Source organism: Pipistrellus hanaki, assembly GCF_964339955.1.
Source record: "Pipistrellus hanaki genome assembly, chromosome: 3".
Taxonomy (NCBI): Eukaryota; Metazoa; Chordata; class Mammalia; order Chiroptera; family Vespertilionidae; genus Pipistrellus; species Pipistrellus hanaki.
The window spans coordinates 150,238,076-150,262,242 of NC_140505.1; the positions used below are offsets into that span (position 1 = coordinate 150,238,076).

At 39.5% G+C, this 24,167-nt stretch overlaps 1 protein-coding gene across 1 annotated transcript in view; it reads right to left on the reverse strand.

Moving 5' to 3' along the window:
- The window catches only part of PDZRN4 (PDZ domain containing ring finger 4), a gene marked incomplete at its 5' end in the record, with an annotated part of 339,478 nt that overhangs the window by 13,541 nt on the left and 301,770 nt on the right, over positions 1 to 24,167 (reverse strand). The window contains 2 exon segments of the mRNA XM_084876634.1: positions 9,341 to 9,403; positions 12,795 to 12,893. Of these exon segments, the coding sequence (XP_084732760.1) occupies positions 9,341 to 9,403; positions 12,795 to 12,893 (162 nt within the window).

Consider the following 24,167-nt stretch of genomic DNA (forward strand, 5'->3'; position numbering starts at 1 on the left):
TTTCCTTGGATATTTTAAATTTGTTTTGTCTTATTGATTGTTCAAATCCATAATGACAAATGAGATTTTTCACCCATAACATCTAATCAAAATATATGAAAATAAATTTCAGTTGAAGAGGTCGACCAATTCTATCTCAAATAAGTATTAATTATATCAATAAATTAAAATGTGGCTGCACTGACCATCTTTCCCCCCCCCCCCCCCCCTCAATAATTAACCTAACATCTTTCACTAAGGATTTCTGCTTAAAAGCATGAAGTAGACTGCTAAGGTTTTCTTGTTGTGGGTCCCTGGGATTCTGACTGATATTTGAAGACAGACTTAGTTATAAAAAAAAAAAAAAAAAAAAAAAGAAAAGAAAAAAAAAAAAAAAACGAAAAGAAAGAAAGAAAAGTCCAGGAAATCTCAACTTTGAGTCATAGTAAACGATCCAAATTCCTAGACTGTTATATACTTAACACAAATAAAGAAATAAAGCAGATAATCAGGCAAAGGTGGGAAAGTCACACAAACACATGTTGTATTTTCTTACTCTGATCAAAGGAATATCCATTGGTTTTTTACTTGTATATAGAAATTCTGACTTTATTAGTTTCAAGTGCATTTTCTTTTCCTTTTTTCCCCCCAATTCATAAATAACATTTATTAAGTTAGAAAATAGAAGCTATGATTCCAAAACAGAGACTAATAACTGGGCAGCATATCTCCCCTCCCCCCAAATATATATTTGAAGAGGTTTTTTCCTAATGAATCCAAGGCCATTTTCCCTCAAATAAAGATACATTGGAGGTGATGGAATCCACGATGTCTCTTCCACCCCCAATTAAGTGTAGTTTGAAAACTTTTACTTTCTTTGAACTTTGAGGATTAACGTTCATTTCATAGAAATTCTTAGTAGTACAATGCATCTACTTGTTTGTCAGTCATGGACCTAGTCACCTCCCCTCTATAAGAGGCACATTTGATCCAAAGGGAATTGAGTTGGATGATCTCACATAGCTTATCTTCATCTTTTCTATTTAAAATAAAATTCTCACTACGTTTCCCTCCTACTCTCCATTTCAATATTTACACATACTGCCAAATTCTTCATCTAACTTTCACTTTCCAGTAATCTAAATACTTTTTCATGTATGTTAGTTTAATGTTTCTATTATATTCCCAATATTACAGTGCAGATAATCCTATATAATAAAAAGCAAATATGCAAATAGACCAAACGGCCAAACAACCAAACAACCAGTAGCTATGACGTGTGGTAACCACCAGGGGCACATGCAGGACATGGTGGGCATCGACTGCATCAGGATGGTGAAGCAGATGAGTGGGGGTGCCAGACCAAAGCAGGTCATTGGAGAGAACTTCTGGAGGTTACTGAAAATGCTTTGCTCCCGCACGCCACAGTCCGGCCTGGCACTCACACTTGCTGTTGGCCCTGGCCCTGATCGCACCTGCTGCTGGTACCTGGCATTGCCCCTCAGGGCTTCTCCATTTTCCTCTGCTCCTGAGAGGTGATAGAGGCGGCACCCACTGATGGTGCTGGCCCCACTTGCACCCTCTGCTGGTGTTGGCCCCAATCGCTCCACACTGTCAGTGGATGCATGTGGGGCTGGCACCATCAGTGTGTGGGAGCAGTGGTGGGAGAGGGTTACTGGCAGACAGGGGATGGGGGGTCATGGCAGGAGGGGCCAAGACCTGCATGTGTACCCACAACAGCCTTGTGGCCCAGAGTTTGTTTCAAAGTGCACGAATTCATGCACTGGGCCCCTAGTAATAGCTAATAATACTTTTTTTTTTTTTTTTTTTTTTTAAGAGGGCTGTTATAAGGATTAAATGAATTACGATATATAAATATGGGTTTAAATAAGTGCCTGGAACACTTTACTGTTGATGCTATTGCTGTTATTACTGCCATTATTTATATTTTAATCTTCAGGAAAATTATTTTCTTCTAAATAAAGCAAATATATTAAAATTCATGCCACAAAGATGGCTGCGCCCAGGTGAAGACCTAGCCGCAGCCGCACACAACAATTTCAATAAAATACAACTAAAATATAAAACGGACATTGCCCAGAACTACAGGAAGGTTGACTGACTGGAAATTCTACAGCGAGAAGCAAGGACAAAACCAGAAGGAGGCGCTGAGGAGCTGGAAAAGCCCAAGGTATGGAGACGGGGAGCGCGGAGAGGACGGAGCCAGAGAGGAGGGAGAGACCGAGTGCCTGGCGGGCGTTCCCTAGCGGAAAGGAGATAAAACTCCGACTGTGCTGGGCCCCTGACTGCTCTGAACCCCAGTTCCCCAGACCCCGGGGACCCAGGCTCAGCCATAGGGAGCCGGGCTGTAAGGCGGGACCCCGGGGAAGCCGCGGCGAAAGGAGGTCCCGGCGGCGTGCACACCCGCGCGCAGAGAAGGGCCGGCCGGCTGTGCCACGGGATTGCCCTGACGGGAAGGAGACTGGGGCTCCAGACTGCTGTGAACGCCACCTCCAACTCCACTTCCAACTGAACTGAACCCCAATACCAGGCTCATTGGGGGAGAGCATAGACAGTTTGGCAGCAGGCGAAAATCGAGGGCACCTTTCTCTCAGAGGCGCCGGCAGCGAGCACTGAAGGACCCGCATAGGGCGGGGCTGACGGAAGCCAAAGCTGCAGGCTCCACCCTGAAACCCCATCCCATCTGTAACTGCGAAATGCGACAACAAAATAAATCACAAACAAAAGAAATGGAGGACAAAAAGCGTCTGGATATAGAGTTCAAATCCACGCTTATAAGGTTTTTCAAGAATTTCCTAGAAAAGATAGATAAGACCTATGAGGATATGAAAAGAGATCATCAAGAAATGATAAGGGAACAACAAGAAATAAAGAATACATTGTCTGAAATAAAACATATTTTACAGAGTCCTAAAAACAAAAGGGAAGATCGCAAGAATCAAGTCAAAGATTTGGAACATAAAGAGCCAGAAGACACTCCTCCACAGAAGCTAGAAGGCAAGAGAATCCAGAAAATTGAAAATAATGTAAGAAACCTCTGGGACAACTTCAAGAGAACCAACATCAGAATTATGGGGGTCCCAGAAGATGAGAGAGAGCAAGATATCGAAAACATACTGAAAGAAATAGTGACAGAAAACTTCCCCCACCTGGTGAAAGAATTAGACTTACAAGTCCAGGAAGCACACAGAACTCCAAACAAAAGGAATCCAAAGAGGACCACACCAAGACACCTCATAATTAAAATTCCAAGAGCAAAAGACAAAGAGAGAATATTAAAAGAAGCAAGAGCAAAGAAGGTAGTTACATATAAAGGAGCACCTATACGATTGTCAGCTGACTTCTCAACAGAAACCATGCAGGCCAGAAGGGAATGGCAAGAAATATTCAAGGTGATGAATAGTAAGAACCTACAGCCAAAGATAATCTATCCAGCAAAGCTATCACTCAGAATCGAAGGTCAGATAAAGAGCTTCACTAATAAAAAAAAGCTAAAGGAGTTCATCACCACCAAACCAGAATTATATGAATTGCTGAAGGGGGTTCTTTCAGAAGAGAAAGTAAACAAAGATAAAAATTATGAACAACAAATACGTAACTATCAACAAGTGAATCTAAAAACCAAGGAAATTAAAAAAAAAAATCTGATGAACAATAGTAACTGTTGAATATAATAGAATCAGAGGTATGGAAGGGGAGTGAACTGATGATTCTTGGGGAAAAGGGGAGAGGGGGGTGTGGGTAGAGACTAAACATAAACTGTGCACCTATGGATGAGGACAATGGGGAGTGGGGAAAGGGCAGAGGGTGGGGTGGAAACCTGGTGGAGGAGAGCAATGGTGAGGGGGGGAAAAAGGAACATTTGTAATAATATGAACAATAAAAATTTATTTAAAAAAAATAAAAAATAAAAAATAAATAAAAAATAAAAAAATAAAATTCATGCCACAACAATTAAGTCCATAGTAGTAAACATGGTTCTATTTTAAAATGTATCTCACATGTACTTACAACTCTTAGAGAGCCATCAAGAAGCAATATATTTCTGTTTCATCTTAAGTCCTTTTACAGTTGACATGCATCTCTGTCCTCTATGAAGTCCTAATGACCTAGAGCTTTGGTCTCCGGACCTGGAAGTCAGTCCTTGTTTTTTTTGGGGGGAGGCACTTATCAGATCATACATTTTAGAAACACTTCACATTCTGCCGAAACCGGTTTGGCTCAGTGGATAGAGCGTCGGTCTGCGGACTGAAAGTTCCCAGGTTCGATTCCGGTCAAGGGCATGTACATTGGTTGCGGGCACATCCCCAGTTGGGAAGGAGTGGAAGGAGGCAGCTGGTTGATGTTTCTCTCTCATTGATGTTTCTAGCTCTCTATCCCTCTCTTCTCCTCACTGTAAAAAAAAAAAAAATCAATAAAATATATATTTTTTTTAAAAAGAAATACTTCACATTCAGAATCATGTGGAATGAAATGAACTTGTCACTGGAATCTGGCATTAAAGAGTGATTTATTGTGGTGATTCCTGGTTGTTTTTCAAAACAAAGGCTACTTTAGCCAACTGGTTGGTAGATCCTGTTGTCCTCAGGACTTTTGTTTGATTCCCTGACTGACTTGGGGCAAGACCTGCAGCCACGGGTCTCAACAAAGATGCTTCTCAAGGAATGAGAAGATCTGAGGAATGGAATCAGCTAGAACTTTCACCCTTCATTTGCTCTTATTCCTACATGCTGGCTTAAGCTACAGGATTGCTTGTGGGGAGTGGCTGCAAACACCAGCAGACATAAAGGTGCAGGACCCCGAAACCGGGGGAGGAGACAGATGAAAGGCATGTCACTGAGATTTAATGGGACGCTTCCCTTTTTAAAACAGAGAAGGAGAGGGAACCAGGAGAAGGCAACATGCAACTTCTGTCATAAATGAAGAACAACTCTGCTAGATAATATATCCATCTCATTTTCTGTGGATGGCCATATGCAAATATTAGTTTCAAAATGAGTATTGCCTTTGCTGAGAGGAGGTGTGTGGCAATTACAAAGATATATCAGGGAAGATCTCATTTTGTGCCCAATCTCTTATATGTATGTGCACATGAGCATCGTGTGTGTGTGTGTGTGTGTGTATGTAAAGAGTTAAAATCCTAGAAAAGGTTTAATGTAGCTTTTTTGCTTGACTATACCAATTTTCAGTTTTCCCATTTTAGTATATCAGATGCAGCTGGGCAACTAAAATCATAGACATCCAGTCACGTAGGAAATTTCTTATTTGAAAAATACAAGACTCTTAGGCAGAAGAGAAATGATTCATTTCAAATGGGTTCATATTGTAAGGTGGAGAGGAAGAAGGTAAATGAAGTATAGAAATGTAGAGATGGGCAAAACAGAAATTGGTGCAAAACAGTTACACAAAGGAAGAAAATAAGATGAGCAAGAAGAAATGCTGAGGACCACTCTGTGTGTAGGGGAGAAAAATAAAGAGAGGGCTCATCTGGAATCTGATGTCCCACTTGTCTGAGTTTTTGCCAGTTTTTGTCACCAGGCAGTCCTCAGGAATACAACCGCCTGCCTTGGCTGACACGAAATTAGGCTGCTTACACAGAATATTCAGTTGTATTACCCCAAGGAGACAATGAAAATATAGCACTCTCTCCTTTGGAAAGATGATCACAGGTGGCATTTAATCCTTCCCCTCTGGCTCCGAAATGCCTGGTCTTTATTTGGTGCTGCAATTTTGTGAGGGGACATCCCCCTATGAATTCCCAAAGATGCATCTGATACCACAAACCCGTGGCAATGGCACAGCAGATAGGACTGTCAGGCACTTGTGGAGAGAAAACACATAGGTGAAAGCCAGAATATGTTCTCAGGAAGTCAGCGCATGCTTTCGCTGCTGCATAATCCCCACCCTGCATCAACCTCCTGCCAAGTATCTGTGTGTGGATGTTGTCACTGGGTGAGGTCATCTAACAGGGAGGGCCATGGTTTAAGTCATTTGGAAAAATTTAGCTACACAGTGAGGGCAGGATCACAGAGGTACTCTACTTAGGTCCTCATGAACAGGAGATTAAAATCACAATAGCTCCAAAGAGATTCATTTAAATAAAAGCCAGCCAGGAAACTGGAAGGATAAGAAGTAAATCCTTCCTTTCTCCCATGCTCATCTCCCTGGGAAAGGAGTCATTAATTCTTCATTACAGGGTATCCCATAATCTCCCCATCAGCCATGTGGGAGCTATTTGTCTATGGGTACAATTTTGCCACAGTTTTCTTTAATATAATTTCATTATCACCCTTAAGACTCTTTGTTTCCTGTGTGTGCAGATAGAATTGAATTCAAGGCTTTTTAATGTGACATGTATTTATTCATTAAGTGTGACATATTTCCTCTGAATATGAAGTAACCGGACAGACAATAGCACTGTATCAATTCTGCTGATGTTTCTTCCATGAACCAACTCCATTAAGCAATGCCATATTGCTTGGGTGCGTGGCTCAGTGATTGAGCATCCTCCAACGAAACAAGAGGTGACGGTATGATCCCAGGTCAAGGCACATGCCCAGGTTTCCATCTCGATCCTGAGTAGGGGGTATTTAGGAGGCAGCCAATCAATGTTTCTCTCTCATTTATGTTTCTCTCTCTCTCTCTCTCTCTCTCTCTCTCTCTCTCTCTCTCTCTCTCTCCCTTTCTCTGAAATCAAATCATTCATACATATACATAGCTGGGCATATGAATTTCATGCACAAGGGAGGGGGTGTCCTTAGCCCAGCCTGTACCCTCTTGCAATCTGGGAATGCTGGCTCCTAACTGCTCACCTGCCTGCCTGCCTGATTGCCCCTAACTGCCTCTGCCTCAGACCTTGCCACTGGGGCTTCATTGGGAAGGATGTCTGGAATGACATTCGGAAGGTTGTTTGGCTATCTGGTCTAATTAGCATATTATAGCATATTTCACTTTTATTATTATTGATATTTATTTTCTGCCCATAATATAGCCAAGAATAAAGAAGTGTCAAAACATACAGAATGTGTATGTGGAAACACATGTATTTATTCCTATCTAACTTTAGTCGCAGAATTCACAGATGTAATTTTAAAAGCTGTATTCATGGACCTAGCCCAGTGGTCGGCAAACTCATTAGTCAACAGAGCGGCAGACCGTGGCTCACTGACCTAGCCTATGGGAAAGTGGTTACCTGAAAACCAGGGAGGGAGTCAGTACGGGTGCAGATGGTACTGGGTGTGGCATGTCGATGTGAAAGGAAGAAGTGACAGTGGCAGACAGCGAGAGAACAATGACAAAATAGAGACCCGACATATCAGAAAATGTAGGCAACTAGAGTCACGTCACATGGGGCACAAAATCTTCCAGGCCTTTCAGTCATTGAGCATTTCACTCTATTATAGCATTACTGGGCATAACACAACCCTGAGTGTCAAAAAAGGTTACATCCTTTTTAGTGTACTCAATTGGAGATATTAACAAAGTGAACTAGATTTAAAATTCTTTCTAAATAAAAAAAATTAAAATATTTTTGGAGCTTTCATTATCTAAATGATACCTTCAAATGGTACCCTTAGTTCTTGTTGAGGCCACACAAATAAAGCTATCCAATCACTCTCTCCACTGAATATGTCTGTCTCACTTACTTCCATGTGCATGACAAGACATTAAAAATATGGGATTAAGCAAGACTCAGCCTTGGTTTCCAGGTTCACTGTCCTTCCCTTGATACAGCCAATGCCAGACACAGTCCAGTTTGTTAACCACAGGCCACTACGTAGGGAGCTCACTGAAGTAGAAACGACGTATGTATTCTGGAAGTTTTCTAAAAACAAATGGGACCCTGACTAATTCATACTTTTATTCTTTTTAAATTGGAGCCTTAGTAAAGGGTCCTCGATGGAAAAGGAATTCTGTGGCATCCAGCGAGAGGAAGGAAAACTGTACAGAAGCGATGTGATCAGTGAGCATCACCGTGAAGACGGGATAGAAGAAAGCAGAAGGCTGGGCGGGATACCCCTTGGGTGTTGGCCTGAAGTGGCAGGGGCACACCCTTCATCATGTATTTGTGATCAGCTGTGTAGGCAGCCGTCTTCCTAATTACACAGGGACCGCCCCAAATGCTGGGATGGCATCTTGTCTATTTTTGAAATCCTGTTCTAGGCACCTTGTTGAAGCCAAATGTTTGAGTTCAAAGAAACATCATCTGGGGTCTGTATGCAGTAAGAACAAATGGGAACCATAGATTTGCCCTAAGGACGAAACGTTCTGCAGATGACTCAACAGTTGGTAGCATCCCCAGTTTGTCCTTTGTGTCCTCCCTCTCGTTTTGCAGCGGAACTCAACTCACAAGGGCCTGAGCTTGGCTTTCCCGGGTGGCTTTCTGGAGTCATTCTTCCTGGGAAAGGATTCGGGAGGGACAGGAACTTTGACTCTCAAGGTTATCTCTGATTTGGCCCTAAACTTTTCTAGTTCTGTAGTCCCCCTATGATCCACTTACCTCTTCTCTCATTCAGCTGAAATGCAATGTTTCTGTTTTTGTGTGAAGAAGAAAGCAGATCTCCTCCTCCTGTCTTGAACAACTTATTAGTAAATAGTTAAAACTTCAAGCCTTCTAGGCTTTCATATAGTAATGGAACATTGGGATCTGTCACCTAAATTATTCTGGAAAAGGTAGCAATAACCGCTGCTGCTGCTAGTAATAACAGCAAGGAATGCTTATCCCTCACCAAGCACTGTGCTAAGAATATCACATGCATGATCACATCTAACCTTTGCAGCAATGTCTTATCATTATATTTTTTTTAAGATGAGGAAACAGGCTTACAAGAGTGTAAGTAATATGCTCAAGTAAGTGTGGAAATGGAAGTTGGGGTTAAATTATATGAGTTCAGAAAGGGCACCCTCATCACTAATTATTAGCTAATAATTCTTAATAAATGGTACCATCCTCACTGGAAAAATAATACCTTTTTTATTTTGTAGATGTTACTACCCAAAGCAAAATCAAATCCTTTTCTCTAAAATTTTACTTTGGACACACATGCCCTGGCAGGTGGGCTCAGTGGTTAGAACATCGGCCCTCACACCAAAGGATCTTGGGCTCCATTCCCGGAGCCTGGGTTGCATGTTTGTCCCTGGTCCTGGCCAGGCCCATGGGGGAGGCAACCAGTCCATGTGTCTCTCTCACATCAATGCTTCTCTCTCTCCTTCCCTCCCTGCTGCTACTTTCTAAAAAGCAATGGAAAAAATATCCAAAAACAAACAAACAAACCACAACCCAACACAAAACAAACAAAAAGAATTTTAAGAAACTGAAGGAAATAACCACACCACATACTTGCAAAATACGATCCCCTTCTCGAATCCGGCCATCTTTGGCAGCAATACTATTTGGATCTACCTGCAACAGAGAGGACATGCATCTTCAACCTGATCTGCAAGTTCCCCCCAAGAACTTAAAATTATGGTTTTAAAAAATATTTCTACAAACCTGGTTCACGATTCTCTATTGATTTATAGAGTACATTTCAAAATTTTCTCTGTGAAAAAATATCACTGATTCTATAGCCATCTAATATTCCATGGTGTAAATAAATATATCCCAGCTTTTATATCAACTCATCTAATGCTGGGAACTTGGGCTGTTCCCAGATCTTGGCTATCGTAAAGAATGCTGCTATGACCAGAGGGGTGCATATATTATTTCTGATTGGTGTTTCAGGATTTTTAGGATATATTCCCAGAAGTGGGATCGCTGGGTCAAAAGGCGGTTCTATTTTAATTTTTTGAGGAAACTCCATACTGTTTTCCACAGAGGCTGCACAAGTCTGCTTTCCCATCAATATTACAAATGAAGATTCCCTTTCCTCTGAAACCTCGCCAGCATTTGTTTGTTGATTTATTGATGGTAACCATTCTGACAGGTGTGAGGTGATATCTCATTGTACTCTGACCTTTACGACAGCATGGATAGACCTGGAGATAATCACGGTAAGTGAAATAAGCCAGTCAGAGAAAAATAAATACCATATCTGGAATCTAATGACCAAAATAAACTGGTGAACAAAATAGAAACAGAGGCATGGATATATGGAACAGACTGACAGAAGTTAGAGGAAAGGGGGTTGGAAGATACAAAGTGAAGAGATTAGCCTTAAAACATACAAACATAGCCCATGGACATAGACAACAGTGTGGTGATGGCCTGAGGGAGGGTGGATAGGGGCTGGGTGGACCTGGGTAAAAGAGGGGGGGGGAATGGAGGACATCTGATAGTGTCAACAATAAAAAATTATAAGAAAAAATAGTTGATTCTAAAAATGTAAATAAACTGCTTTAGAATTAATGATAATACAATTAAAAAGACTAGAGAACCCTTGATTTGAAGACCATTTTTCCTTCCCTTCCTCTCTTTCTTCCTGCCTTCCTTCCTTTAGCTGTTCTTGCTTTTTATATCCATTCACTCATTTCTGTTCCCCAACTGTCATACATGTCTTCAGCTGATGTTAATACTTAGGATTCTCTGGACCAAGAAAATTTACTTTCTACTAGAGTGATTTTAAATCCTGCCTTCGCTGTCTTAGAAAAGCTGATAGCTATACTGTCAGTCCATACTTTTTAAAGGATTTCTGTCTCGTTGAGCACATTAATTTATAAAGAGATTTATAATCTATGTTGCTTAAAAATTAAAAAGTCCTACCATGTAGATTACTAGACACTACATATAGGGTGAAATATATTAACTAAAATGTTTTAGAATAAATATATATATTTAGTGCACAATTAAGAGTTTATCAATATTTTAACACGCCAAACTTGAGTGATGACTTACAATTTACTAGGGGTAATTCCACCTATCACATTTCACAGGATGGCTTCAAACCATTTATATCTTCAAAGTTTTGTTGTTTGTTGTAATTATTGTTGTTATTTTAGCAACCTATTTCAAGTGTTGCATGAGGTTGATCCATCCTATCCAGATGTTAGATAGTACTTGTTTATTAGGTGGTGCACTTAATAAATGAGTCTTAAGTGGTCAATCAAAACTAAAAGGACACTGTAATTACATGCAAGAAGTATAAGAAAAATATTTCTTCCAATACGTGTGTTCAGTTCCTGTGGCTTACTTACTACCCCTGGAAAGTCAAGTTCTAAAGCTGACATATTTAAATAGTAATCAGAGACTTACTAGGAGGAAGTGAGGGTTAATTAATCAATGGTAACCTGTTTAGAAGCCATTCACAATCTAAAACTTTGTCTTCAGAACTGTTATTAAACTAATATTAAACTTCTACATTTGTACCTTTGTGCATATTACACAAGAGAATCCTGCAGGTGTTTTCCTTATACTTCCTCACCATAATTGCAGGGATTATCATAGCTGTACATTTAAAAGATGTATATAAACTAGATTTTTGCTGGAGATTTTTCCATTGCAAAAGCCAGTCAGTAAATTCTTTAAAAAAACAACAACAACTATCTTTAATGTTGAAAGTATTACAGATGTCCTCTTCCTTTCCCCTCTTTGCTCCCTCCCCAGGCCTTCACCACACTATTGTCTGTGTCCATGGGTTATGCATATACACATATAAGTTTTTTGGTTAATCTCTCCCCACCTCTCTGAGATTTATCAGTCTGCTGCATGCTTCAATGTCTTTGGGCCTATTTTTTTTTTTATCAGTTTATTTTTCTCATTAGATTCCACATATAAATGAGATCATGTGATATTTGTCTTTCTCTGGCCAGTCAGTAAATTCTTTGGTAAAGTGATAAAGAGTAACATTGACACTTATAGAGCTGTATAGTTTTCTAAGTACATTAATCACATTATCTTTTACGTTTTCTAAACATCTCTATAGAAACAATGAGATGAGCATTGTTGTACTAAGTTTCTAGCTGAAGAAGCTGAAGCTCAGTAACTCAGGTAATGTTTTCAAGATCATGGTCAAGAAAACTTGGAATAGCAATTAGTATCTAGTCTGTGTACCTTCTGCATATATATATATATATATATATATATACACATATGCACACATACATATACACACATGTACATTTATTTATACATGCACATATGGAGGATTTATATAATATATACATGTACATAGGCATATATACATATATTTACATAATGAGGTAATTTTTAATCTTAAGTATATATAATTTAATAAATCATACCTTACCGCTTCTCATAAAATGATTCTTTTGGGAGTTAAAAAAAATCACCTATAATAATAAATTTTGCTTCACGATTTTTCAAAGTAATTAACACGAAGGGTGTTTCACATTCAAGTACCTCATTTTTTAAATAGTAATTATGGGGTTGCATAAAACAAACTAATAGATGCATGCCTTGAATATTCAAATTTATTAATGCTGTCAGCAGAGTAAAATATGATTGCTGTGAATATTAGATTTAGAACAATTAGTCAACGCTATTGTTAGCAGCGCTGATAGAAGACACAGTGGAATGGAAGGACAAATGTTTGCCGATCAAAAACTTTGCTTGACTTCCTGCATACTTATGGGCATTTATTCAAATTTGGACAATGTTACTCTTTTTTGCTTTTTTCCCCTTACTGGGATTCTGTGGTGAAAGATCCACATTAAACAAGCTGATAATAATTACATTATGTGGGCAACATCATTTACCTTCCTAATTGAAAGTGACAAGTGTTGGAACATGGCCAATTCCTCACGTTCAAGCGTCCCAAGGATTTTCTCATGGTGAGCCACTTCACTCCATTCCTCACAGTCTCCCTCCTCTGACCTCGCTGCGCGGCCTTTCTTACCTGGCTGACATAAATGCCGGTGTCTTCTTCATCATCCGTGCGGTAACAGACTGTCAGGCCCAGCTTCTCTTGACTGCTAACACGACACAACTCGACCTCCTGAGGAAAACGCACACACAGTGACATTTATCTCCGAGAGGAATCCCACAGCAGAACGGAGAACTCACCGATGCTCTGAGTTTCCCTGGGATGTTTTCATAACGATTGCCCAACTTTTGAAATTGAGTCGTTACCAAAATCATCAAAATAGACCTTCAACGTTCACTTCTGCATATTCAAGCTAATGCTTCCAATGTCATTGTATAGTTGGGAATGTGCATTGTCTGCATGATATCAAAAGTCTAAAACACCTTAGAAATCACACAATAAAGTATAAATAAATGTGCACACGTCCTTATGATGGAGTCAGTAACATATTTGAGAATGTCCAAGCAGGAGGCAAAATGTTCATTAAAATATTGAGAGTCACTGTGTCTTTATTTATATTTTAATAAAATACAGTTCAAATAAAAAAGACTATATTAGGAAGCAAGTATTTTGTGTGGCTCAGGTCAAGGATTCTATTATTTGGTAGAAGCTCTCGCCCTTGAGATGAAATGGGTTCATCCAGAATGAAGGGAGAGACCCATCAACAGTCACGTGGGCAGAGGCAATGATTCAAAATGCAGCAGTAAATGAACAAGGAAACACATTGACTGAAACACATGGCTAACAGGCTTAAAAAGCCAGTCTTTAGGTAATATATATTGAATCTATTTCCTGATTTATGTTCAGCAAAATAATAATAAATTTCAGTGTATTTCAGTTTTATATCATGCAATAGACTTGTGCTACTCTCAGCAGCAGATGACTTTCAGATAAATTGCATAATTCCAAGGACTAAAACACAAATTGGAACTCTCATCCTGGAGCAGCTGTTCCTGTTGGATGGAGAATATAAGGCCCTTTAGCAAATTACCAGATGAGAAAGAACAAAGTACATTTAATGGAAACGGATGTCTGGAGTACGTTTCTAGAACTCGGGCTCTGTGGGAACTGCAAACATGCCTGTCTTGCTTACTGCTCCTTCTCCATGATCTACAGCAGGGATGCACAGAGAGCGGACACTGGTTGAAGGGTGATTGATTCTATTTCAAAATCCATCCTAAATGCTTATAACTTTCTGTGAAGCAGTAATTAAGTCATCTTTCCTCTTTTTTTAAATAAATGTTTTATATTGATTTTTAGAGAGAGAAAAAGGAAGAGGGAGAGGGAGAAATATCCATGTGAGAGCAAAACATAGATCGGCTGCTTCCTGCACACCTTCTACCCAACCAACTGAGCCACACCCTCGAGGGCAGTATTGCCTATAATTGAAGGTTGATTGTGTGTATTTGTGTGTGAAAATATTTCAAAGATTGATATTAATAAATAATCCATCTTTATATAATCTGAAATAATTACCAGGACTAAATAAAGAAAATTTCACTTTATTTTAAACAAGAGGATACTTTCCAGTGTATCCTGCATTACATTTGAAATATCCTCCCTTTCAATTTTATATTTCAGTAAAGTCTTTGTCTTTGAATAATAATCATTTATTTTAATGACATGCTATCAACCACAGGTAAATCCTTAGCAAAGATAAACTATCATAAGCTCCAGTGACCAATAATTTCACAGCTAATATGAAATCAAATAAAATTGTAATCTCCTATCTTGAGACATGCCCTTCAAATTGGTGAAATACATAAAACAATGAGTGTTGACTTTCTAACTGGTGGGCAAATATACTCTAAATCACATTATAATGATTAAAAAGGGCATGGTGTATGCTGAACAATAAAGACAATAGACAAAAAAATCTTTTCACCTAAAGGAAGAATTGGGGGGGGGGGGGGGGAGTGATATGATTTGGCACCAGAAGCAAAAAGTAATACCAAACAAGGGTATATTCACAACTGGCAATAATTAATGCCTCCAGAGGGAAAGACTACTTGACTGAAACTGGGACATTAGGAAGGAATTACCGCAACAAAAGAGCTCCAATTACAGCAGTGAAGTGCACAGTTGAGGAGTAAAGAAGCTTGTGATTCCTAAGAGGCCTACAAGGAAATCTAAACACCCATAAAGAACTGGAATTGGGGCCTTTAAATTCAAGCAAATGAAGAGCCTTCGTCAAAGCTCAAATCCATTGGCTATTAATGTCCTGCCTTCAGCACAGGACAAAGTCCCTCCCAGCGGGCAGATGTTTCCCAAGGGGGCGTTCCTTCCTGATTGTGTTCTCTACTTGCTCCGTGGAGCATCCTGGCTTGATCACTGTTTAGGAGATGCATATCAAAATACTGTGCAATCAAGTGGAACCAGTGCATTAAAATAAAAGGGCTGCCTCGCTGGTGTTGCTCAGTGGTTGAGCGTCAACCTCTGAACCAGGAGGTCACAGTTTGATTCGCAGGTCAGGGCACATGCCTGGGTTGCGGTCTGGATTCCTCAGTGTGGGGCATGTAGGAGGCAGCCGATCAATGATTTTCTGTCATGATTGATGTTTCTATTTCTCCCACTCCCATCCTCTCTGAAATCAATAATAAAAATATTTTTTAAAAATTAAAAGAGTAGAATCTACCCCCTTTACCACAAATAAAAGCATTTACCCAAGAATCACCAGGGAAAGAAGACTAAGATCCTGAGGTCAAAATAACTTTTCAATATTGTCACCATATTGGACCTAAGCGAAGGGGAGAAACACGTCTCAATGTTCCATACAGCACCGTTGTTTTCAGTGCCTCCTTTTTATAGACAGCACCCTCAGATTTCCTTTGATCTCCCTGAAGTTCTTAGGGAGCCAGTGGTATTCCAGGTTGTGCTGCCGTAAGGACCTGTCTGCTAAAAATACCTGGGTTTTGGTATGACCTTCCATTCTCTCAAAGGCAGCCTCTGAATCATAAATATAATTGATAAACCCATATTTCTTAAATGGATCATCATTAAAATTTCTTAAAATGTGGGCCATCCAGGGGTCAATACATACTAATAAATACCGAAAAATACCAAGCTTTCAATTAAAAGACAAACTTTTTGGTGTTGCGATTTCAGGCTCTGAAGGAAACTCAAGTGAGATTCCCCGGATGCCACAAACCTTCACTGCACACCAGTCCCAAGCGTGGGCCTGCATTTCTTTCTCCAGTGGAGAATGCCTCAGACTACACATTTCTTATTAGTGCCCAGGAGCATAAGCTTTAGAATCAAAGTGCCTTTAATTCTACGACAACATAACGTACACGCAGCCACCTGTAGAGCATGCTGTGTGCAGGAGGCCAGGGTGGCTTCCTCTAGCCTGCTTCTCTGAAAGGAATGCTCAGGCACGGGTTGCATTTAGCATTCCCTTCACAGTGCGCCCCGACTCTGATTTCTGAAGAAACCACCTCTGGTAATAGAGGATGCTTTCCCTAACAACGCTCCTACCTTTCCCCATGTCACAGGGAAGCCGTTTGATGGAAAACATAAAAGTGAAATGCTACCTTCTGCACATTTTCTGCACGGAAGACGATTCGGGGGCGTATACAAATCAAAGCTGAGCGGATGCTCCCCATCCATAAGTCATTCGTGACTGCGGTGGGAGAAGCACTTCACAGGTCTGGGGAAACTACATTCATTTTGGCTTCAGTGTGCTTTAAGATGCTATGGTCGGAAATATGTACAAAGTCCCTTAAAAAATCAAATCATGGTATGTAATCCTGTGAGAAACTGATTAGGTGGAGGTTGAGGGTGGAGTCTGAGATTGAAGTTAGAAAAGCTTGTTGTGAATCATCCTTCCAATCTTAGAATGACAAGAGGGGGGATTTTACATCAGTCGGTTAGACTGCCATGCTGGGAAATTTATATATATTTTTTATAATTGGATCTAGGGACAAAGTAGGAACTTAAAAAGAAAAAAAAATTATGCTTGCTTTGGCATTCTAGAGAGGACTCTCCTGTTGGAGGAAGAACTAAGGCTTGCAGCTGCCTGTCATGGCTTTTTAAGCAAATTATTTCTAAACTCCAAAGAGCTCAGAGGTCTGCGCCACAGAGGTTTTTCCCCTGAATGAGAAAATTCAGAGGCTGCTGGAATTACTCAAGTTTGGAGAAGAGCCAGAGCTAGACAAGATGGTCATTGATATTCACTGACAATCATGGGGGAGAGGGGCTATTGTGTCCATACCTTTCTTTTTATTTTCATTTGTTTTGCTGCTTTTTATTTATCAGACAACATATGGGCTACTATACAAGTTTGGTATTAATCACTGTCGTACATTTTGTATTTTTAAAAGATATGTTTATTGATTTCAGAGAGGAAGGGAGAGAGAGATAGAAACATCAATGATGAGAGAAACCCATGGATCTGCTGCCTCCTGCATGCCCCCAACTGGGGATCAAGCCCACAACCCCAGGGCATGTGTCCTTGACTGGAATTGAACCCAGGACCCTTCAGTCCATAGGCTGACACTCTACTCACTTAGCCAAACTGGCTAGGGCCCATTCTGTATTTTTTTTTTTTTAAATATAGTTTTATTGATTTCAAAGAAGCAAAAGGAAAAGAGAGAGATAGAAACATCAATGATATGAGAGAATCATTAATTGGCTACCTCCTGGCACATCCCCTACTGGGGATCGAGCCGGCAAATACCCTTGACTGGAATTGAACTTGGGAACCTTCAGCCCATAGGCTGACACACTTATCCACTGAGCCAAACTGGCTAGGGCTTACATTTTATATGTTGATTAGTAACTAGAAAAAAAATCCATGCTTAGATATTTCAATAAAATATTTACTTAAAAAAATGAAGTGGAAATATGAAAATTTTAACTCCCACAGCTAAAAGAAGCCTAGACACTCTACAGCAGCAATTTTCAACCTTTTTCATCTCATGGAACATAAACTAATTACTAAAATTGTATGGCACACCAAAAAATATATCATATTTTTTCTCTGGCAATTAAAAAAACAGGTATAATTTTGATTCATTCACACTGGGAGACTTGTTTTGTTGCCTGTTTTCATTCTTTATTTTGACAGTTGAAAGGAAAAGAGGGCAGTGCTCCTGACTAAATAGTCAGGTATTACATGTTTGAAAAATTTTTTTGGCACACCAGTTGAAAATCGCTGCTCATCTGTGAAAATATTACTTTAATATTACCATCTCCTGGATAATAAAAACCAGGTATAATACTTAGTGAGAAATAAATAATAAAAGTCCTAGAGTACTCAAATTGCTATTACTGCACTTCAGGCCATACACCCCAACTCCAAACATTCACAAGTAGCCGCAACTAGTAACTAAATCACATTTCATAAGACATTACAGTGAAAGCAAAAACAATGTGGCGAACACTAACATCCCTAACCCCAACCTTTAATTCAACTATTTCTTTTTCAATGATTTTGTGGTGAAATGTGGGCAGTGCTTAATTCCCAAATACTTACTCTTAGAAACTTTCTGGATTCTTTTGGGAAATAAATTTGACACTTTTTTTTTTTTTCTAGACCTAGGTGTCTGCTTCTCACTATGGGCTCTGCATTGCCTTAGGCCAGTGGTCGGCAAACTCATTAGTCCACAGAGCCAAATATCAACAGTACAACCACTGAAATTTATTTTGAGAAACAAATTTTTTTAAACATAAACTTCTCCTAATGCTACTTCTTCAAAGTAGACACTCACAGGCCATGGTATTTTGTGGAAGAGCCACACTCAAGGGGCCAAAGTGTCGCATGTGGCTTTCTAGCCGCAGTTTGCTGACCACAGCCTAAGGAAGCCATGAATTACTCATTTTGAATAAATTTTATATTTTACAAAAAGAAATAGCACTAATTAATGTCATGAGTTCTGGGCCAGGAACAGAAAATCTGGTGAGTGTGAGAGATGGTACAGCAGCTTTATATTGTTACTTCTGTAGTGCCAACTAGAGAATCAGGCTAACTGTCCTTTAATGGGCTTTCACCCAATCCTGCTCTAAATCAAAGAACAAAAGTATGGGAGGCAACAAGGGAAACACTTTATGTCTTCAGATAGGTTCTTTTTTTTTTTTTTTTTTTTTCTATTTTGATTATGTATCTTTTGAGAAAACTGAAGTTGATTTTAGATATTAGGATCATGTGATTTACCTTTATAGGAATCCAGAAATCCAGCATTTTTATATTTGGCTGCTGAGTTTTTGTTTGTTTTTTAAGAATTTTTTTCATGGATTTTTAGAGAGAGGAAAGGAGAGGGAGAGAGAGAAACATTGATGTGACAGGGAACATTGATCGGCTATCTCCTGCACGTCCCCCATTGAGGATTGAGCCCGCAACCCGGGCATGTGCCTTGACCGGAAATAGAACTGATGATCTTTCACTGTACAGGACTATGCCTAACTAACTGAGCCACATTAGTCATGGCATTAACTGCTAAGTTTTGAACAAACATTAAAATGATCATCTGTTAGCTTATTAATGAATGCATTGCTAACTATCCAGTCATTTGTGGCCAGATTTTGTGATTTATACATTAGCTCCATCAAAATAGTTCAATATAGCATAAGCAATGTGTAGAATAGATTATTTCTAAAATATCATTTCCTCAATAGCTTCACTTTTAAAACATCCATTTTAAACACTCCACTCTCTGATCAGCTCATTCCCACTCTTTGTTCTTCCACTAGACCTGGAACCTAATGACCCTTCTAATTTTCACTCTCAACAATTCCATTAGGCCTTTTCCTCTCTCCTTGCCCAGCAGGGAATCCTCAGTCATAATAATCTATACTAATAAAAGGGTAACATGCAAATTGGTCAGGACGCCCTCACAGTAACAACGGAACAACAGGCTGCATGGGGCGACAAGGCTGGCAGGGGGATGACCAAATGACTGAACTGAACAGCAGACTGAGTGGGGTTACCAGGCCAGCAGGAGGGGGAGGGGAAGGAGGAAGGGCAGACAGTGAGGGGCAACCAGGCCGGCAGGGGAGAGCAGTGAGGGGCGACCAGGCTGGCATGTGGGGGGCAGTTAAGGGTGACCAGGCCATCAGGGAGGGAGGCAGTAAGGGAGGACCAGGCTGGTGGGGGAATAGTTGGGGCTGATGAAGCTGGTGGGGGGGCAGGTAAGGGCTATCAGGTAGGCAGGATGGCAAGCGGTTAGGAGCCAGTGGTCCTGGATTGTAAGAGGGATGTCCTACTGGGGATGTCCAACTCCCCAGAATCAGGCCTAAACCAGCAGTCGGACATCCCCCAAGGGGTCCCAGATTGGAGAGGGTGCAGGTTGGGCTGAGAGCCCCATCCATGCATAAATTTCGTGAACAAAAGTATGGGAGGCAACAAGGGAAACACTTTATGTCTTCAGATAGGTTCTTTTTTTTTTTTTTTTTTTTTCTATTTTGATTATGTATCTTTTGAGAAAACTGAAGTTGATTTTAGATATTAGGATCATGTGATTTACCTTTATAGGAATCCAGAAATCCAGCATTTTTGGATTCCTATAAGTCTGTTATAAATATCCATAACTCCTTATTCTCTGCATCTACAGTATCACTGAGTAAAGGGCCAGTCAATAATAGTTAAGTACAACTATTCACTTCCTCTATTCCTACCTGAGCAGCTGTGTAGTCCTCGAGAAAAATACAGAACCATGCTGATCACACTGTAAATGTGTTACCACTGTAAACTCATTACTTGTCTAGTTGTACCTCTTTTCTCAATTTTCCTGCAGACCCTACCCTCTCTCAGTGATGCCCTCACCTCATAGTTCATTGGATACTGGTAGATAATTGCCACCTCAACTTTCTATTCTCCCAGACTGATATTTCACACCCCTTTTCTCTGCTACAGTGCGTTCTTTCTCTTTACTCTTAGATAATCACCCATTTCCATGCTATATGGGGGTGGGGGGAGAGATGAAATTGAACCGAGTGCATCTTCCCTCCAGTCAGAGTAGCAATATAAATTCATCTGTAACCACCTCACTGTCTATCCCTCTATTATAATAAAAGATTAACACCCAATTCTATTAAAAGACAATGCCTCCCCTCATGCTTTATTCTTCTTCTTCTTTTTTTTATTTTTTTTTATTTTTCAAGAGTTTTTCCTCATGGAGTTACTTCTTCCCTTTCTCTTATGTCATCAGTTTGTCTTGTTAGAGCATTTTCATTGCTATTAACCATCCCCCTCCCCAAAGCATTAATAAACTCACATTGGGGGGGGGGGGCTAGGAGGAAATCCAATAGAGATGGTGATCAGCTCTAGGTTGGGGTTGTTGGAACAACCTAATAAAAGCGCCTTGGAAGAGATCATACATTGACCTTGATGTTCATCAAAACCAAATTTCCAAGCAGAGAACCTCTTCATGAAAGAAGACAGAGATGGGAAATAGCATGTTACAATAGAGGAGCATGAGTAGATAATGAGTGTGAAGCTGAGGGTGTAAGATTTGGGTAGATGAGAGGGCGTGGTGAAAAATAAAACTGGAGAGGTAACCAAGGGCCATACCCTGGAAGGATGACCACACATATTAAGTAACTTGGACTTTTTGCAAAAGTAAAAGAGGAGTCATTGTAAAAAAAAAAAAAAAAATACTGTCTGATTTGTAGTTTGGAAAGATGGCTTCAGCATTAGCACAATAATCTTACTGGTTCTTTAATTCTCACCTGGGATGGAGTATTGGAGGACTTACAGGAGAAGAGTGTGTTGGGGTGGCAAAAATCACTGCTTGAAATGAAAGAACCTGATAGAAGCATGTTAAGTCGGTAAGACGCTTGGAGACAAGAACAAGATTGAGAAGCTAATGTTTGCTGTAATGTAAACTGAGTCAGGGTGATTAATACAGGACTCTAGGAGAGAAGGGCTTAAATTGAAAAGTTTCTTGGTATTCTTTCCACTCCACAGTGAATTTAAAAAGGAGAAATAGCACACCGAACTTTTACATGGGCGTACAGTCCATTCTCTGAGAGGCTCAAACATCTATTGTCACTTTGATGGTACTGCTTTTCACCTGGTCCTCCTGGCTATTGTATCTCCACTCCTGGCATCTGTAAATTGTCTTTTCTTTGAATTACTGAAAATAGCTTTTTCAAAAGAAAGTGTTAACAGTATTACTTTTGAGATTAGCTATGTGCTCTCCACAAAGTAAAAGGTCAAAAGGACAGGGTGCGACTTTGTGCCTTGAAAATCCCTGATTCAATGACTGCCCTTCTTGATGACATTCATTGCCATGCTTTTGAGTTGGCTATGTTTTCATTTAAGAAGATGCCATGTACTTTTGGGATGTTGTTTTAAAGTAAACAACAACAACAAAAGAGTCCATCATTTTGAAGAGGCAGGCGTTTACTTGAGAAAGGCAAAGTATCTATCTTTTTCCTAAATATAAGAATCTATATAGACAACATTTAAGTACTCTGGGTGAAAAAAAAATAAGCATTACAGAAGAATAAAGCAAAATCAAAACATTAACAAAATGGTCCTCTAACCTGGCCTGGTAGCTCAGTTGATGTTAGAGCATTGTCTTGATATGCCAAGGTTGGGGGTCTGATCTCTGGTCAGCACAGATAGGAAAATCAACCAATGAATGCATAAATAAGTGGGGCAACAAATCAATTTTTCTCTTTCCATTTCTCTCTTTCTCTCTTATAAATTTAATAAATTATCCTCAAGAGTATCTTCAAGGGAATTTAGTAAACTCAGACTGAACTAGGTTATAAATATCAACATTGGGTGTGAAGCTATGCTGGTAAGGGTTATCATTATTTATTTAATGGATAACAATGTCATCAGCAGCCATCATTTTGGAATACTGGAGGACTGTTAAATATTTGGCAAAAAAGTTGAGACCCTGCTTGCCTGTTAAGCTGTAGGATATATGGTTAGGGACAAAGAAGCCAAAAGGGCAGAATGAAGAGACAAGGATTGCAGTCTAATATAAGCCTAAGAAGGAGTATACTTAGTTTAATATAATTAAGACTGCTCCAAAGGGCATAAAGTTTAGGAGGAATATTTACTATGAATTTGGGCCAAAATTTAATGAAAGGAAAGAATGCGGGGCATGTTAACAAAAACTACTTTTCGAAATTGAATGGATATTTATATAAATTTATAAAATAACACTACGTTTATTATGTGTCATGTCGGGTCAGTATGTTAACATGCAATAGACTTTTTTTGTGTGTGTGTGTGAACAAAAGTATAAATATACTATTTTATTTATAGTGGGTCAGATTAATTGTAAAAGTAACACAAATCCTACGTTACAAAACATTACATAGAATAAATTTGTGTTCAAAGAAAGAAATGTTTCATGTTATTAAATTTTGTACCCATATGGATCAAAGAAAGAAATGTTTCATGTTATTAAATTTCGTACCCAAAATTAAGACATTGGTTGAAAATATCAAATAATGAACTTATTTTCCTGTTATGAAAACCCATAATATTGTCTGCCTTACTATGATCATCTGAAAATATGGTACTCTTGCCGAAACCAGTATGGCTCAGTGGTAAAGCGTCAGTCTGCGGACTAAAAGGTCCCGGGTTCAATTCCGGTCAAGGGCATGTACGTTGGTTGTGGGCACATCCCCGGTGGGCGGTGTGCAGGAGGCGACTGGTCAATGTTTCTCTCTCATCGACGTTTCTGGCTCTCTATCTCTCTCTCTTCCTCTCTGTAAAAAATAAATAAAATATACTTGAAAAATAAAAATAAAAACATGGTACTCTGTTGTAGCATCTGATGGTCAGTAAGAATCTTGATCCACAAAATTAATTATTCAAAGATGCTGGTATTCCACATCCCAAGATCAGTATCACAGTGTAAAATCACAAATCAATTTGTAAATACATAGTGATTAATTGAAGGTAACTAACTGATTCTGGATTCATGCATTTTACCATATTTGGCAGGTTCTACATTTTGCCACAGGCCTTGAGCCCCCAAAGAGTTCATTTGATAGCACAAATTTCAGATTTTTCTGTCTCTTCTTTTTGGAGCTGGCTCTCCTACTTCCTTTTTAATGCCAGTCTATTATGATACATGAAATGCACTACATCCTTATTGTACTGGCAATAAAATTCTAATAGCATGCATTACAACCAATTAGTAGACCTGAATATCTCCTGATCTGATGAATGAGAAAGGAGGGTCTACATTTATCTATTTCAGATATTAGACATTGAATTCCAGACTAGGAGACGCCTGAGTTTATGTTAACACAACAGAAATTGGTCATCTGCCTCAGAACTTCTCCTTATTTAAAAACCATTCAGGAACTTTTCTAGCAAGTGTTATTAGGGAAACATAAAGGGAAGATTAACAAAGCAGCAGAAGAAGGGGAAATAAATAAACCTGTTGACAAGATGAACTTTATTTCCATCAGCTGGTTACTGGGGCAGGAAATATAGGC